General features: G+C 44.6%; 1 protein-coding gene across 1 annotated transcript in view; it reads right to left on the bottom strand.

The window, feature by feature from the left end:
* NOVA2 (NOVA alternative splicing regulator 2) overlaps positions 1–10116 on the bottom strand; it is a 428993-nt gene extending 418877 nt beyond the window's left edge. The window contains exon 1 of the mRNA XM_030219616.1: positions 9414–10116. Coding sequence (XP_030075476.1) covers positions 9414–9588 — 175 coding nt within the window. The 5' untranslated portion in view covers positions 9589–10116. The remainder of the gene's footprint in view (positions 1–9413) is intronic.
* Between the last annotated feature and the right edge of the window lie 8649 nt (positions 10117–18765).

The following is an 18765-nucleotide window of genomic DNA, read 5'->3' as shown; positions in this document are numbered from 1 at the left end:
ATACTTGTGACCTGGATTGGCCACTGCTGGAAACAGGATACTGGCTTGATGGACCTTCAGTCCTGGATTTGGTCACTCTTCACAAAAGTGGTGACAGAGAAGAAACTGGAAACTACAGGCCGGTAAGCCTCACCAGTTATTTGGAAAAATAATAGACGCGATGCTGAAGGAAAGGATAGTGAATTTCCTGGAATTCAATAGACTACAAGCTCTGAGACAACATGGTTTTACCAAAGGTAAATCATGCCAATTGAATCTGATTGAATTCTTTGACTGGGTGGCCAGAGAACTGGATCGAGAATGTGCGATAGATATAATCTACTTAGATTTCAGCAAAGCCTTTGATACAGTTCCTAATAGGAGGCTCTTGAATAAACCTGACAGGCTAAACTTAGGATTCAAAGTGATGAACTGGATTAGGAACTGGCTGACAGACCAGCGCCAGAGGATGGTAGTTAATGGAATTCACATGGAGGAAAGAAAGGTGAGTAGTGGAGTGCCTCGTGGATCAGTGATAGGGCTAATTCTGTTCAATATATTTGTGAGCGACACTGTCAAAGGTTTGCCTTTTTGCGGATGATACCAAGATTTGTAACAGAGTGCACACCCCGGAGGGAGTGGACTATATGCAAAAGGATCGGCAAAAGTTAGAAGAATGATCTAATATTTGGCAATTAAAATTCAATGCAAAGAAGTGTAGAGTGATGCATTAGGGAGTGGAAATCCAAGGGAGACGTACGAGTTAGGCGGTGAGAGACTGATATGCACAGACAGGGAGAGGGTCCTTGGGGTGACAATATCTGAGGATCTGAAGGTGACAAATCAGTGTGACAAGGAGGTTGCTGTAGACAGAAGGATGCTAGTGTCACATACTCAAAGCTGGAAACTGGGTTTGTGAGCCCTTGGGCCACTGCCGAGGAGCAGCAGTGGCAGGCAAAACCACCTCACACCAGAAGCAAGGCAGAACAGACGTACCGGCAAATCCAGGCAAGGTCTCTAGGCAGTCAGCCAGCAAGCAGAAGACAGGTCCAGGCAACGGTTCAAAAGGCAGGCGGCAAGCAAAGCAAAGTCCAGGTAAAGATACAAAAGGCAGGCGGCAAACAAAGCAAAGTCCAGGTCCAGGCAAAGATTCAATAGGCAGGCGGCAAGCAAAGCAAAATCCAGGTCCAGGCAAAGGTTCAAAAGGCAGGAAACCAGTAAAAGCAGAATCAGGTCCAGACAAAGTCTCTCAGGCAGAAGTGCACCAGCACCCACATACCAGGGCCTAAGACGCAATGCAAAGGCAACTGACTGCAGTCTCTAGGTGATTAATAAAGCCCATCCACACCTGAGGTGCAGCTGCAGCAACTCTGAGTAACAATGGAGGCTGTTCCCACAGGAGATCTCTAAGGACCAAATAAGGGCTTCCTTCCTGTCCTCGTTACTCCAAGATGGCTTCCTATGATATGATCTATCCAAGATGGCTGTACCCCTTGAGCTATCCAAGATGGCTACGACTCTTGAGCCATCCAAGATGGCTGCCGCCATTGATCCAACCCAGATGACGGCGGCCAGAGATAGGAAACCGAAACAGATCTTCCCAAAGACAGAACTACTCCAGAAAGGATAGGCAGAAGCCAGCTCAGAAGCTGACCCCCAGAAATCAGGTAGAGGCTGTGAGGGGTCACGACCACAGACGTGACAGCTAGGCTATATAGAGAGAGGGGTAACCAGCAAAAGAAAGGAGGTGTTGATGTCCCTGGACAAGTCATTGGTGAGGTCTCACCTGGAATATTTGTGTTCAGTTTCGGAGGACATATCTTGCAAAGGATGTAAGAAAACTTGAAGCAGTCCAGAGGAAGGTGACAAAAATGATATGGAGCTTGCGCCAAAAGACATATGAGAAGAGACTGAAAGACCTTAATATGTATATCCTAGAAGACAGGAGGGACAGGGGAGGTATGATACAGATGTTTTAAATACTTGAAAGATATTAATATATAAACAAATATTTTCCAGAAAAGGGAAAATGGTAAAAGTAGAGGACATGAATTGAGGGTGGTAGACTTAGGAGTAATGTCAGAAAATTCTTTTTCACTGAGAGGGTGGTTGATGCCTGGAATGTCCTCCTGAGGGAGAAGAGAACTGTGGCGGAATTCAAGGTGGCATGGGATGAACACAGGGGATCTCTAATTAGAAAAAGAATGGTACAAAAAACAAAACCTAAGGGTTTGCATATGTGTTTGCACATGTAGTGCTTAGATGGAAACTCTGGCTGTATCAGCTGGGGCCAGTGCTGGGCTGGGTTGTTCAGTCCTGCATATAGCAATCTGGCTTAGGATAGGCTGTAGAAAGCTTCAACGGAAATTCCAGTAATTTGGAACGTGAGGACATTGCCGGGCAGACTTTTATAGTCTGTGTCCTGCAAATGACAAGATGGATTCAGATAGGCTGGAGTGGGCTATGATGGCAATCCAGTAGTTGGAACATAAGGAAAGAACTGGGCAGACTTCTCCATCTATGTCCCTGAAACAACAAAGGAAGACCATGATCACGTATATAATAAACCAATCATTTTTTATTTTAATCTTGAATTAAGAAGGAATGATACTGTTGGGCAGACTAGATGGACCGTCACTTACTGTGTTACATCTGCTTTACTCAAGCATGCTACCTGGAAGATGTCTAGCAGCAGTTTGATAGAAGAATAAATTAACTTCAAGCCTTAATTACCTAAGAGCTGTTTATTCACAAGGTGGTTCTTCAGACATATCCTAAGTTGTTCATAACACCTTTCCATGTTAAAGAGGAAACAGTACTTCATAAGATTTTATGTGGATTCTTCTGAGCTTTTGCATAGAAGTCCCTCCACATTCTGGATTGCAAATGGGCTCTTCTCCTACTACCTCTGAGGATCCTCTGTGCCTTTCCCAAGCTTTACCCTTCATGCTACCGTTGCTGGGGATTCTATGTGCCTGTTCCAGTGTTTCTTGAATTTTGATACTATTTTTTACCCACTCAAAAGAAGTGAATTGATTAGAAAGTCTACACAGCTGTTTGTTCTTCAACACTAAAAGAGTTGGCATTTTAGTAGCCAAGTGGACTTTTTCCTGCATCTAATTCTGTTACAAACAAGTTGGTGCTTCATTAACCAATAAAGTCTCATCAGATCAGAGCTACTGCAGTTACTGTAGCCCTCCATTGCAGGATTCCACATACAAAGTAGTGGCTGGTCCTCACTTCATATCTTCACTTCACTGAGGTCCAGTGCACCATCAGAACCAGCTCATTTTAGTCACGCTTTGCTGGCCAACCTGTCTGCATAATATAAGTAACTCTTGCATCTTTCTTCACAATCAAACAGCTACTAAATAATGGACAATTTCTAACAATCACCAGTTTGTACGCTCGATTCAATCCTGTTTTTCAATGGAAAAAGCACTGTTTCTCATCTAAACAGCAGGATTGATCAGGCAGACAAACCCTCCCACCAACCCAAGAGCTGAATTATTTTCCTGAGAAGACTGCCGTGTGTGGGAAGGGCCATACAAACTCAGAACTTTATACTAAATTTTGAGCTCTGGGAGAGCTGTTCCATTGTGGTGATGTGTTGTCATGTCACTCACTTGTGTGCCAGATCAATCCTACTGTTTACAGTAGAGCTTCCTAAACAGTGGGTCTTGACCACAAATGAGGTCATGAAACCCATACTCAGGATTGCTACCTAGGAAGACCTAAGATGTCACTAGCTGGTGCCGCCAGGAGTCGTGAGCTTTATATGGCTATGCAAATAGGGTCATGTCCACAGAAAGATTGATAAGCACTGGTCTATAGAAAACACCTGTTACACACAAAAATCCTTGCTTTCTCTGTTTTGTTTGAAAACCTGAGTAGAACTTTCACTAAGTCCATTGTGATGTCATGAAACACCATCTGAGCGACGGACATTAAGACACATGGTACTGACAGAGTATGATTCCTTGCCCCTCCAGCCTAAGTCAAGCTAGGAGTTCAGAGCACATAATGATGTCACAGAAGCACTGAAAAATGACAACCAGTTAAACCAAAGATCTTTAAAACATCGTATATACTTTTTACAAATGTATATATACACACAGACATACATTTCTTAAGTGTTTATGTTCAATCCTAAACTACCATGCAAACAAATCCCAAGCTCTCTAACCAATTACAAAAATGAAAATGATTCCAATATTAAACACCATAATACCAAAGGACAGGGAAGAGCAGAGTTTTTCATGGATGCCTAGGAAGCTTAAAAGAATACAACACCATGAGCAAAAGTCTTTCATCAATTTGCAAGCAGCATTTTCCTATCTTTGCATACACACATCCCTCTCCAACGCCAAACACTAAGCTCCTCAAGAGACAGGAAAAGGAAATATGATTTGGTAAGTCTGCTGGAATGAGTGATGACCATTGCTGTAATGAACAGAAAGTGCTGATCCATTTTGTTTTCCTACAAGAATGAAAGCAGTGGCCGTACCCCTGCTCCTCTGGCGAACCCTTAATTGATTAAATCTAAAGAACTTCCAATTCTCAGTCATCATTGTTGCTTTAAGAGTCATGTACTTTAGGGTTTCTTGTTTTTGGTGTTATGGGTTGTAGTGGTGGATGAGGACCTATCCAGGCGCTATCCATTCTCCCTTTCTGCTTTGGCTTTATCCCTTGCTCCCTCACTGCTGACAATCTTCCATGTCCATCCCAGACTTTACCCCTCCTACTCATCACTGGCCCTGCAAGTCCACTGCAAAAGGTGTCCAGTAGGGGCCTGATAACCTTTTATGGAATTGACCCTGTTCACCTCCTCAGAGTCCCAGCAGTGTAGGCAACCTGCCACTTTGCTTAATGATTAAAGCGGCCCTGCCTCTCTACTCCTGGCATGCATGATACAAAGGAGCTGCCAGTCCTGTTGCTCCGTGAAGGATGTCATAGATGCCTCCCCTCTTCCTTTGGTCTGGCTACCGAGTGCCTGCAGAATATGCTGCTTACTGTAGGGTAATTTAAATGTGGGGGAACCAGACAATTCAGCTACTGGATCTTAACCTGATATTAGGTCAGGCTGGGAGCAGAGTGTATACATGGGGGTGCTGTATATCCTTCCCCAGATAGACCTGCAAGAAGGGAATCAGGTCACATAATGCTGAATGAGATCAACTGTTTCTCTGTATTACTTGTGCAAAGTTCCAGCATGGTATTATACAGTTCATGTGGATGGGGCATTTTCAAAATGGACGTCCAAGTTTTGATTTGGACGTCCTCGCAAAACGTCCCGATCCAGGGGCGGGGAAACCCGTATTTTTGAAACAAGATGGACGTCCATCTTTTGTTTTGAAAATACCGCCAGGGACATCCAAATCCTTCAATTTGGTCATCCCTAGATTTGGTCATCCCTAGACATTTCTGATTTTCGGCGATTTTCGAAACCAAGGACGTCCATCTCAGAAACAACCAAATGCAAACCATTTGGACGTGGGAGGAGCCAACATTTGTAGTGCACTGGTCCCCCTGACATGCCAAGACACCAACCGGGCAGTGAACTTCATAAATTGCTCTCAGGAACATAGCTCCCTTACCTTGTGTGCTGAGCCCCCCCAAAACCCACTACCCACAACTGTACACCACTACCATAGCCCTTACGGGTGAAGGGGGGCACCTAGATGTGGGTACAGTGGGTTTCTGGTGGGTTTTGGAGGGCTCGCTGTTTCCTCCACAAACGTAACAGGTGGGGGGGGGGGGGGTGGGACTGCGTCCGCCTGTCTGAAGTGCACTGCACCCACTAAAACTGCTCCATGGACCTGAGTATTACATCTGAGGCTGGCAATCAATATTTTTAAAGATGATTTTTAAGGGTGGGAGGAGGTTAGTGACCACTGGGGGAGTAACAGGAAGTCATCCCCGATTCTCTCCGGTGGTCATCTGGTCATTTCGGGCACCTTTTTTTGCCTTGGTCGTAAGAAAAACAGGTTCAGGTGAAAATGTCCAAGTGCTCGTCAGGGACGTCCTTATTTTTTTCCATTATGGGTCAAAGATGTCCAAGTGTTAGGCACTCCCAAGTCCCGCCTTCGCTACGCCTCCGATATGCCCCCTTGAACTTTGGCCGTCCCTGCGACGAAGTGCAGTTGGGGACATCCAAAATCGGCTTTTGGTTATACCGATTTGGACGTTTCTGTGAGAAGGACGTCCATCTTCCGATTTGTGTCGAAAGATGGGCGTCCTTCTCTTTCGAAAATGAGCCCGATAGTCTGCACACAAACACAGCACACAATGCAGATATACATTGTACATATAATATACTATGACACAGTAATTATTTTGTTATTTGTTGGCCTGTGTATTATTTTTATTTGTGTTGTATATTACTAGTTTTGTTTTCTAGGTGTGTGTTGTACATTTGTTTTGCTTGCTTAATTTATGGTTTTATTAGTATTGTTTTGTGTATGGATTTGTTAATGGACTTTATACTATAATTTACTTTTAGCATCTATAAAGCATTAAGTGAATACATGTGAATGAAATAAATACGGACTGCCAATGGTGAAAATAAATTGTCTCCTTTCTTCCCCTCATATGAATGTACAGTGTTGGAGAATTATATTGTCTGAAGGTTAGGGGTTAATATTGCCTTCCCTCCCCCAACACCACCAAAGGTTTTCAGCTATTGAAACAATGATATTGTCTCTTTTTTGCACTATTAAGGAACTTTAGCAATGTCACTTCTCAACTATTGCTCATTTTGAAAAGCTAACAGGAGCCTGGCGTCAGATCATGCGATCATTCCTGCAGTTACAAATTTCAGGTGCCATATTTGTATGTCTATGTACACTCACCTACATATCACTTGTGCAAGGTATTGGGGAATTCTGTTCATATATTTAACCATTAGGCTATGGCACCATGTGCTGTTCATATATTTAATACATTTGTCTATTTATTATTTGTGACTTTGTATACGGGGAGCGCTTTTTCGCGCCCTTACCATCCAACGCCATGATCCAAGAGGGACACGTTCGGGGAACCCCCTGCCCGCTAGGAAAAGGTAAAATTACCTGCTTCTTGCTCCGAGCTGCAACAAATTGTTTCCCAGTGAGCAGCTGCAAGTAAAATCTTTTCTGCTTCAAGATTGTTATGTTATGTTTTGGTTTTTTTTAACAGAGCCAGCGGGAGGGGGGAGAAAAGGAGGGACCTGGCACCACCAGGTTTGCACTTGCTCACAAAGAGCCCTCAACCCCAGGTACTTAACAAAGCCAAATAGGCGTGGAGACCAAGCCAGAGCTGCTGCGTGTGACCACACACCTGCTAGATAGAGAGAATACTGAGGATTTCCTGGTAGCACATGACCACATATAGAGAGGCAAAAGATTGCTCTCTATCTCCACCTGCTGGTAGATGGACACAACCCACCAGTCTATGGATTGATCTGCTTGATGATACAGACATTTTTATTATAACAACTTAGTAGATGACAGTAGATAAAGACTTGAACAGACCATCCAGTCTGCCCAACAGTCATGTATGTTATTTTGTAATCAGCCTAGATTTTAAGCAGAATAGAAGAATATAAATCAATATATAATAGCTATTCTTACCACTTAAAGCTAATCTGAAAGCTAGCTTTGTACTATACTGGAGGATTAAAAATGTGCTAAAATATCTGTGGGTTTCCCTTTTAACTCACCTTTTCAGGGGCAGTGTTGTGAGATGTGTTGTGGGTATGCTGTTCTGGCAGCACTGTTCCATATGTTTAGTTATGCAGCCTGTTTGCCCATTTGCGTGTGCTGAAGGCAATTGGGGGGGGGGCAGTTTATCTGTGTTTCATCTGTCATGTGATTGTGTTGGGTTTCTGGTTATGGACTGCATGTGTCACCACTGTGCATATAGCTGTGGGGATGCAGTGTGGGTATGAAAGATGGACTGTATTTGGAGGGAGGATGGGGAACAGGCTGCATCACTCTTTGTACATGTGTGGTAGTGCTGGGGTGCTTCAGTTTAAGCAGAATCATGAGATACTACAGTTACACTGTCAGCATTTGTATGTGCTTGCTTAAAAAGTGATGAAATGTCATGTCCATTTAATTCATTGGTACAAAATATCTGCAAGAAAGGTACATGTAGACACAGACCATAGAAATGTGTATCTAAAGATGACATAAAATGAAAATTTGAAAATATTGTTTTACAAAAGGCAGATTATGTGGCCTGTTACTATAGACTTACTCAGTATGTCTATAGTCCATGCAGAGATGCACATTTATAGGAGAAAGACATATAAAGAGGCCTCCGTGTTGCTACATATATATATAATCAACATAAAGACTGTATATGTTCAGAGTTACAAGCTAGACATCTGTCTGGTAAACATAAAGCTTAATGCTTACAAATTAGTGATTTCCATCTAAAGGTTGGTATTACCAATAGGTCACATCAGTATAACATTACAAGAGAATCCTTCTCCACCGTCCAGCCTTTTGGCAGGGGTGAGGGCAAGGAGGAAAAAGGAGACTAAAACTAAAGATTCATGCCTGGAAATGTGTCCAGTTCAGGATAAAAACTTTTCATCCTCAGCCAAAGAAAACTGTACTGTTTTGCCCAAATGGAAAAATAATCTCTCCTTGCATTATTAAAAATCATTTGGCACAGTCATGATTTTCATGCACTACTGCAGCATCTGCAAAGACCAAAGAAGGTGTATGGTAACAATAAAAATATAATAATAATAATAATAATAATGAAAGCAATGATTGGGTTAATGAATATTTCAATCTGGCTAGTAATAATTATTCATTCTTTTTACATTTTGGAAAATGTCACGCCTGGGTAAGCTATTTAAAAAAACGGGCCAGCTTGCAGCCCTTTATTCTCTAAGTCATCACTGGCCATCAACATGAGCATTTATGGTACAGAAATTGTAACCCCCATTGTCCTTCATACATCTGGACTCCTCTCATCCCCCTCTTCCTCTCTCCAGTTCTCCTCCCTCCCCAACTCGAAAATGCGGCAGTTTCCTCTCACTGTCACAGTCTGCCATCCCATCAGTTGAATAGAAGCATGGAAGGGGCACAGTCTCTTTTCATGATCCCCAGCTGCAAAGGCTAAAGAACAATGTGTGTGTATATAAAAAAAAACTCACTTTCCAATTTTTAAAATTAACTTAATTTACACCAAAAATGCCTTTTCCCTCCCGCATCACCCAAATGCTCCTTAGCCTCTTTCCACTGATAGTTAATTATGTACGAATGTTTAATTGTATACCGATTGCTCTCTATCTATAGATAGCTAGCTCTATTGATGTAGGTATTATGGAGGGAAGGGAGTAGTGGGGCGGATCTCTCTGTTCGTGTCTCTCTCTATAGCATCAGAAAGCAAACGGGAGATGATTTCTCGTTAGAGTCTAACGACATTTTTCCTCTCACCTCCAGTGTTAGTTCTCTTGGTGCTGATCGCATCGGTGGGGGTCTCCAGGGGTCTCTTCCTGGAATCTGGAGGGTCTGATTCCATGTGAGGGGACGGATGCTGCTGCTGCGGTTGTTGATGGCCGCTGGAATAGATTCCATTCTGGTGCAGTGACCCTCCCACCATCATTTTCATAGTAAGCACAGATCACAAATGAGGAAGAAAGATATATGTCCCTTGCCCCCACAATCCGGGAACCCAGAAATTTGGGGGAAAAAAGAAAGAAGACGGTGGGGGACAGAGGTTTCAGCAGCCGTAGATATTGGCAAGTTCTTCTGGTCCAAACTGTTATTTTTTTCGCATGCAAATTGGCAGTTAATTAAAGAAAAACTGAAACCAAGCAGACAGTGACATCCCCCTCTCAGAAGATGGTTATTTTATCTAGTCCTTTTTTTTCTGGCTAGAGAGAATGAGATCCAGTGGAGAAAACAAAGGAGGGGTAATGAAAACCGAAGAGATCCAAAAAGTTAGGAGAACGGCGTGGGAAAGGAAGCTTTTCCTGGGAAAGATGCAGAAGATCAGTCGGTTCCTGGGCTGGAGAGGATAGAGTGAAACGGAAAGCAGGGCTTGAGCAGGTTTGGGAAGGAGAACGATGGGAAGCCTGGTAAACTGCACATGCAAGGAGCTAAAGGCAGTAAGCTACTTCCCTAGGCGTCTGGTGCATCCTTCCCAGGCAGGGATGAAGAAAGCGAACGATCAATTCAGAACACACAGACTAGGCTATGACGTCATCGTGATGAAGCACACCCCTTTCCCCCTCCCAGTCCACATTGGCCGAGATGCTCGCCTAGCCTGGCCCTTCTGCTTTGATTGGTCTATGAATGTAAAGTCTTAAAAGTGCGAAAGGATTGCTATACCGCAGGGGGATGGGTTCTTTCTCTTGTGTTTTCAGGCCACACTGGACAAGGGAATCCCGGTTAACATGAAATTCCTGATTCAGGGGCGGTACCTTAAAGTCCACCTCGCTAGTCGCTTCGCTTTTCCAGGTAGGGCTGCTAACTACTTCCATTTTCTTTATGGCAGGGTTTTATCCCACGGCATGCCAAATACAAAATCATCAGAGATTTGCATTTCCCAAAAGTAGATGAGAAAATCAGACTTCCCGCAAACAGGAAGGGCCATAGAATTCTGGGGCAAACGGAGAAAGGGCAGATTTGTTAGCAAATAGGTTTGTTTGGTTTTTTTTGCTACCAGAAGAGGCCGTTTTACTAAAGGGCGATAAGTGCAAAGCTGGTGAAGTAACTTGTTCTTCCCCTCCCTGCGTTTGCTCATACTACGTCCCAGTCAGTGGCGTAGCCAGACAGCCAGTTTTGGGTGGGCCTGAGCCCAAAGTGGGTGGGCACAAAATTTTCTCTGCCCCGCCCTACCTCCACCTCAAAATATAAATACTTTAGCTAATGAGGATCCTCAAGCTCAGTCAGCTGAAGACTTTCTCTGAAGGTGGCCAGAACTCTCTTTTACCAAGCTTGGCAGGCAGCAGCAATGACCCTAAGCCACTGATGCCAGCACCCTACACATGCTTAGCTGTCGATGGCTCAAGGATGCTGTTGCCAGAGCTTGGTAGAAGGGAGTTCTGGCCGCCTTTGGAGGAGGTCCTTAGCTGGGGATGTCTGGGAATCCTCACCGGCTATACAGCAAGGGTTAGGACTGGTGTTAGACCTGCTTGGGCCCAGGTCAGAAAATAAAGGAGGGATCCCCTCTCCTCTTTGCCTCCCTTCCAATTTCCCACCTGCCATTACTATCACACCAAAAGAACCTCACCAAATACAGAACAAGGGATCACAAATTCGAAATAACAATATTTAGACAAAAATTGAAAAGGAACCCCAAGAAGTTAAACATAGCATTACTGCAACACTGGAGACACAAAACATGCATTTCCTTTTCTACGGACATTTCCTATGCACATTTCCAAAAGCTAACATATTCCATTTAAAACATTCGAAATAAAATGCTTTGTTTCTACCTTTGTTGTCTAGACATTTTATTTTTCCATCTTGCTGGTTCCAATTTCTCTTTTCTGCTTTCCTCTCTGCCGTCTGCTAATTCTTCTTCAAGCGGCTGTAGTCCATTTGTCTTTTCTCCTCTCTCCTGTCTGTTCCCTTACTATTCCTGCCTCTGACATGTTGATCATTCCTTTGTGGCTCTTTTCTGCCTCTCTCTCACCCTTCTTTGTCTCCTTTTTACTTTTCAACTACCTATCAAATTTCCATCTTCTTCTTTCACCCACTAGCTCTCCCACTCCCCATCTTGCTCTCCCATTCCCCATCTTACTCCTCCCCATCTCTACTTTCTCTTTTTATCTTTAATCTACTTCCCATTACCATATTTCTACCCTCTGTAATCACTATCTCTCATTCATTTCCTTGCCCTCTCCCACAGGGTTCCACCATTCCCATCATCTTCTCCCTCCACCCTTCTAACCAGCATCTGATCCCCTCCCCACCCCACCATGGTTCCCTTATATTTCCCTGCCCCTTTTCTCTTCATTCCTGTTAAATAGTAATAGAAGTAGTCCTCTCCCCCATGGCCCAGCATTTCCCCCCCTCACCACCTACTGTGTACCTCTCATCCACCCCCATGTCTATCTCCCCCTCTCATTCCCACTGTCCGTCTCTCTCCCCTTCCCATACAGCATATCTACCTTCCTCCCCTCTACCAGCATGTCTAACATTTCTCCCTTCCCTCCACCCCTATGCTCACCATTTTGCCCTCCTCTCCACCCCTATGTTTAACATTTCTCCCCCTCTCACCACCTATCCCCTCTCTATGCAGCATGTCTCCCTCTCCTCCACCTCATATGCAGCCAAGACTTCTCCCTTCCTGACCCCTCCACCCCTTTACTGGATCTCTCCCTTCTTCCCCATGCAGCTTCTCCCCCACCCACCATGCCTCATCATTCCATCTTCCCTCCTCCCTGTGCAGCATCTTTCCTTCCATCTTCTCCCCCCCCCCCCCCCCCCGTGCAGCTGCTGTCCCCGTCTTCCCTCCCCCATCCAACATCTTTTCCCCATCATCCCTTCCCCCGTGGTGTGCTGTAACTTTCACCCCGTCTTCCCTCACCCTAGCAGGCCCGCCCAGCAGCGATTCAGATCGCACGCAGCTTCTTCAGCTACTAAGCAGCAGCGCTAACCCAGAAGCTCAGAGGAGAGGCTTCCGGGTTAGCGCTGCTGCTTAGTAGCTGCAAGGAGATTTGAGCGGCAGCCGGCAGGCAGCGTGTGCGAGCCGAAGAAGCTGCGTGCGATCGGAATCTCTGCTGGGCGGGCCTGCGAGGATGAGGGTGAGGGAAGATGGGGGTGAAAGTTGCGGCACGCCACGGGGGGATGAAGATGGGGACCGGAGCCTCTGGAATCGCTGTGCTGCTGGGCGGGCCTGACCCCAAATTGGGTGGGCCCAGGCCCACCCGGGCCCGCCCGTGGCTACGCCACTGCTACGTCCACTTTTAAAGAGGACATGCCCGCCTTTTGGAACTCTTCAAATATGCCCTCCAGATATCCTCTTTTTCTTTTATGTGCCAATGACTAACACACCTAGCCACATATTGAGAACCATTTCTAGCCTATTAGTCAATCTGGAACACAAAGCGTTGTTAAAGAGCCAGAAAGCCATTGCTGATCTCTCTTTTCCTGCCTGGTTGAATTTTTTTTTCATGCAGCACAACTTTAACCATACCGTAAACGTCATGCAATGACTTTCAAGGCAAGGAGTAGGGGTGCACTGAGAAGGCACTCAGCCAATTGGGTAGGATACAAGTCTTTATTGGGCACCCCATGCATAAGACCTGACATGACATGGGATAGTGTTTTGATGGGAAACACCCATCTGCCTCAGAGGTCACTGAGTAGGTGCAAAAACAAAATCTCAGAATGCAGCAGGAATTTATTTGTATCAGCAATCTGTGTATGAATGCCATTAAGACCATCTAAATCCATGTCATTTTTGGTGTTGCTGTGCAATGACTTTCACACGTATCTCAGAAGCCAGTCAAATTCTTTGAGAGATATCCACTCTTCTGATAAATATGCTTGGGCTCGGGCTCGGACTCGGACTCGGTCAAGCTCAAATCTGGAAGTTTTTGAAAAGTAGATTGCCTGCTGCTGTACCTGACCAATAGTTTGCATACAGCATGAGCAACCAAAAATCTTAAGGGTTGGGTCAGAGATTGGAGGGACACAACAAACCAATCAAAAGGGTGTGCTGCCCCTACCACATGGTAAGTGTAGTGACAGCAGAAAGCCCTTAACAACCTTCTACTACTAGGCAGAAAGTGCATCTTTACTATCTACTTTAGTGATAGGGCATAGTACGTTACCATGTGCTAACTGCAAGGCTTGTTATATAAATTAGCGAAGGTCTGCAAGAGCATTGCAAGCATGGCTGCGTTTAACATGGCAGTAGCCATGTGCAATATTCGGACCAACAATCCATCCTCCAAGGCTGGAAGTGCGTTTGGGCCGGGGTCAGGAGCAGTGGCGTAGCTAGGGGGGTGCAGGTGGAGCGGTTGCTCCCCTAAACAGATTTTTACAAAAAACGGCGCCTATGCGCCACATGCAATACCTTTCTCTTCCCCCTCCCGCGCGAGTTTTGCGTCTTCTCCTGTCTCTTCTGCCGTTCTCTCCCGTCCGCGTGGTCGTTTTTACTGCCCTGAAGTCTTCTCCTTCCGGCACCGCCAGCAATTGACACAGTCAGCCAGCCCTTTGCCAGCGTCGGGGCCTCTCCTCAGGCACATCCCACCTCTGTGGAAAACAGAAAGTTGCATTAGAGTAGGCGGGACTTGCCTGAGGAGAGGCCCCGACGCTGGCAAAGGGCTGACTGTGTCAATCACCGCCAGAGGGAGAAGAAGAACGCTTCAGGGCAGTCAAAATGACCATGCAGATGGGAGAAAGCGAGCTGAATAGAAGGAGAAAGATGTAAGGCACAGCAGGGGGGGATGGAGAAGGTAGAACAAGCTGCCCAATTTGGTTTAATAGACAGGAATGGGCCATCTAGTCCACTGTAAGCAAGGAAGCCAGACAGTTTGATTAATTTGTTTCCACTCCCTCGCGCAGCCGTCATTGCCATTCACACGAAACAAAGCAAGCAAACATATGAGCTGCTGCATCCACGTAGTTCTTTATCTGTAACAAGTCTAAAGCTGTTTCAGTTGGATAGGCAGTGCCTTAAAAGCGGGAGGAGAAAAGTAGTAACATTGAATATCACTAAAACAGCTTCAAAAATTATTGTAGCTGGTAGAAACCGCAATTATAAACTCTGTAGTTTGATTTCTCTTCATTGTTCTTCTATACAATACAGATGTCCAGGTTTCAGTAAGGATATCCTGTTTTCTGATGGGTTCAGGTTCACCTTAACTGTTGTTGTAATCTGTCTTGAGAAGCCTGGTGTTATAAAGATGATAGAATATATTGAAATTAAATGGAAGTGGAATTAAACTCTCCTTTCATTGCAGCACATGGAATCACATCTTCATCTGTTCTGTAGTTTACCTTTTAGGTACACAAATGGATTATTCTGTTTTGAACATGTTTCAGGGGCAAGTGGTTTTATACGTCAAAATAAAATTAAATATTTTGTTTCATGCAGATCTCTTTTGCTTAAACAGAATGGGCTATAAGCCCCTAATGAAGTCCACTGGTTTTCTTTTATTTTGTTCATGTGATGACTTATCCTGTGCCAAAACTAAAAGTTCTTACCTCTATTTGGTCGATGATAATAGGAATACTATCCACCCTAAAAAGTTGTTTTGTGGCTGTACTTGAGGAATTGAGATATTGAATAAATAAGTGTTTGTTTGTGTCCCTAGTCATGCATCCTACATTTATGTAGTCCTTTCAAGAAATCCAGTTAATCGTTTAACATTAGTGGAACATAGCCACAGAGAGGCATGGTATGGTTGGATTTTTAATATGGTAATACTAGGGCCCAGCTAAAGACCAGGTTATTTTGAGTTAATCTTCACTGGACCAAACTTGCTTTCCTTGCACTGTTTATAGAGTCCAGCTTCCTTGGACAGAGAGAAGGGGGGGGGTCTCTATTTCAATTTTTGTTGTTGTTGGTGGTGGTGGTGGTGTTTTCTTTTTTTTTTTTTTTTGTGGCTCCCTATTCTGTATTAGATTGGTAGCATGGAATATTGTCACAATTTTATTTTGTTACATTTGTACCCCGCGCTTTCCCACTCATGGAAGGCTCAATGCGGCTTACATGGGGCAATGGATGGTTAAGTGACTTGCCCAGAGTCACAAGGGTTTCTGCCAGGTGCTTGTGACCTGGGTTGGCCACTGTTGGAAACAGGATACTGGGCTAGATGGACCATTGGTTTATATCATATAGATGAGGGTCTGTCCATGTTCTGCATGTGTGTCTGAGGTGAAGGATTCTGCTAGCATGTAGCATCTGTGTAGGAATGTGTAACACTGCAGTTTGTTCCAGTTTCCCCAATAGTAGGTTAATTGGTGCTTCAGAGCCCAGTGTAATATATATAGCACTGTCTTTTCATAGGTGGGTTAGGGCTGTTATGGTGTGGTAAGTTTTGTGTTCTAGGGCAGTGTTTCCTAAGTTGGACCTGGAGTACCCTCTTCCAGTCAGGTTTTTAGGATATCCACAATAGATATGCAGTGGTTAGGATGGTGGACTTTGGTCCTGGGGAACTGAGGAACTGAGTTAAATTCCCACTTCAGGCACAGGCAGCTCCTTGTGACTCTGGGCAAGTCACTTAACCCTCCATTGCCCCATGTAAGCCGCATTGAGCCTGCCATGAGTGGGAAAACGCGGGGTACAAATGTAACAAAATATATATATATATACTTCCTCCATTACATGCAAATCTTTTTCATGCAGATTCACTGTGGATAGTCTGAAAACCTGAATGACAAGGGGATACTCCAGGACCACCTAGGGAAACACTTCTCTAGGTCCCACTGTAATATTTATAGCATCGTCTTTTCATAGGTGATAGGGCTGATATGGTGTGGTAAGTTTTCAGTATAAGTTTTGGGTGTCTTTTTGCAGGGGTTTGTGTTATTTCACAAAGTGTCTATCCTTATTTGAAAGTAGGCTCTGGGGCAAGGGCCACCTTTGGTGGCACTTGTCACCCAAAATAAAAATGCGCCAGACTAGTGTTCTTCACATCCTGTAGAGTCACCACACAAACAAAAGCCCATCTGATTTAAACAAGGTGTCTAGCAGTAGAAGGAATGTGTGTGCTATTCCTGAGGTGATGGTCACTATTTTTACTTTATAGTTAAGAAGACAAGTTGCCTTCTCTGGCCACTCCAGGGATCTCTTCTGCGTCCTGCCTCCTGATGAAACTTACTGTTTCCTTGTAGGCAGGACACAACAGAGACAGCCTGTATTAATCAGTGCCCGCTACAGCCCAGGAGCAACCACACAGACACTGCTGACACCAGCTGGCGCCTATTTTATAAAAGTATGCTCCCCCTGAGATCAAAACCTGGCTACGCCTCTGTTCAGGAGACCTTCTAGTAGGCTTCACGGATGATGTCATCATATCTCAAAGAGCTACTGTAAGCAGCCTGTTGGAGGGCAGAGCAGTGCTGAACCAGACTTCAGGCAGCATTTAAATGGCCCATTCTCCTGAGCTCTTTAATCCCAATGAAAGCTTGCTTCGGAAGCACAAGAACATTGACTGGCAATAATGAATGGGGAACTGATGGTGTACTCGGATTCAACCAGCTAATGTTAAGGGGAACTGCAGACCATTGGGTCAGAGCCTTGGGAATCTGCTGTGCATTGTTTTCTTTGAAGGGAAGCTCGGGACTGCCAGAAAAGATCTGCCAGCGATCACCTGTAGCCTGTGTAGTGCAAAGGGAAAGGAACTTGCCTGCATGTGACCTTCCTTCTGTTAAGGAGACGGGCAAAAAAAAGAAAAAGAGCTAGAGACCCAGCACATGGTCTGCTGCTGTTAGTTTTTTCATCCTTGCCTGTAACCCATGCCCCATGTGGCCTGAGGAAGTGCATCACCTGCAGACTTGAGCTCTTGGCTGCTTCAATGGCCTCAAGGTTTTGCTTCTGAACCTGAACAGCCCTATTATACGCAGCCACACCAATGAGATCCCTGCAGCAAGCAACATAGTAGATGACAGCAGATAAAACCTGTATGGTCCATCTAGTCTGCCCAACAAGATAAACTCTTAGCATAAGGTATGATGTGATACTACATATGTATACTTGATCTTGATTTGTCCTTGCCATTTTCAAGGCACAGACCTTAGAAGTCTGCCCAGCACTGGCCTTGTTCTCCAACTTCTAAGTTGTCTTCGAAGCCCCACCCCAGCCCGTCCAATTCTGTCCAGCCACGATTAAGGCATGGACCGTAGAAGTCTGCCCATCATCTTTGCTTTCCAATTATTGGTGTTGCCATCTAATTACCGCTAAGCTTGTTTGGTTCCATGCCTTCTATACAGGATTCCTTTGTACATAAGTATTGCCATACTGGGAAAGACCAAAGGTCCATCAAGCCCAGCATCCTGTTTCCAACAGTGGCCAATCCAGATCACAAATACCTGGCAAGATCCCAAAAAAGTACAAAACATTTTATACTGCTTATCCCAGAAATAGTGGATTTTCCCCAAGTCCATTTAATAATGGTCTATGGACTTTTCCTTTAGGAAGCCGTCCAAACCTTTTTTAAACTCCTCTAAGCTAACCGCCTTTACCACATTCTCTGGCAATGAATTCCAGAGTTTAATTACAGGTTGAGTGAAGAAAACTTTTCTCTGATTCGTTTTAAATTTACTACATTGTAGCTTCATCACATGCCCCCTAGTCCTAGTATTTTTGGAAAGCGTGAACAGACGCTTCACATCTACCCATTCAACTCCACTTATTATTTTATAGACCTCTATCATATCTCCCCTCAGCCACCTTTTCTCCAAGCTGAAGAGCCCCAGCCGCCTTAGCCTTTCCTCATAGGGAAGTCGTCCCATCCCCTTTATCATTTTCGTCGCCCTTCTCTGCATCTTTTCTAATTCCATTTTTTTTGAGATGCGGCGAACAGAATTGAACACAATATTCGAGGTGCGGTTGCACCATGGAGCGATACAAACATCCTCATTTTTGTTTTCCATTCCTTTACTAATAATACCAAACATTCTATTTGCTTTCTTAGCCGCAACAGCAGCACACTGAGCAGAAGGTTTCAACGTATCATCAATGACAACACCTAGATCCCTTTCTTGGTCTGTGACTCCTAACGTGGAACCTTGCATGACGTAGCTATAATTCAGAGTCCTCTTTCCCACATGCATCACTTTGTACTTGCTCACATTAAACATCATCTGCCATTTAGACGCCCAG

This window comes from Microcaecilia unicolor, chromosome 11 (assembly GCF_901765095.1).
Source record: "Microcaecilia unicolor chromosome 11, aMicUni1.1, whole genome shotgun sequence".
In the NCBI taxonomy this organism is placed as follows: Eukaryota; Metazoa; Chordata; class Amphibia; order Gymnophiona; family Siphonopidae; genus Microcaecilia; species Microcaecilia unicolor.
This window is presented reverse-complemented; position numbering and strand designations above follow the sequence as displayed.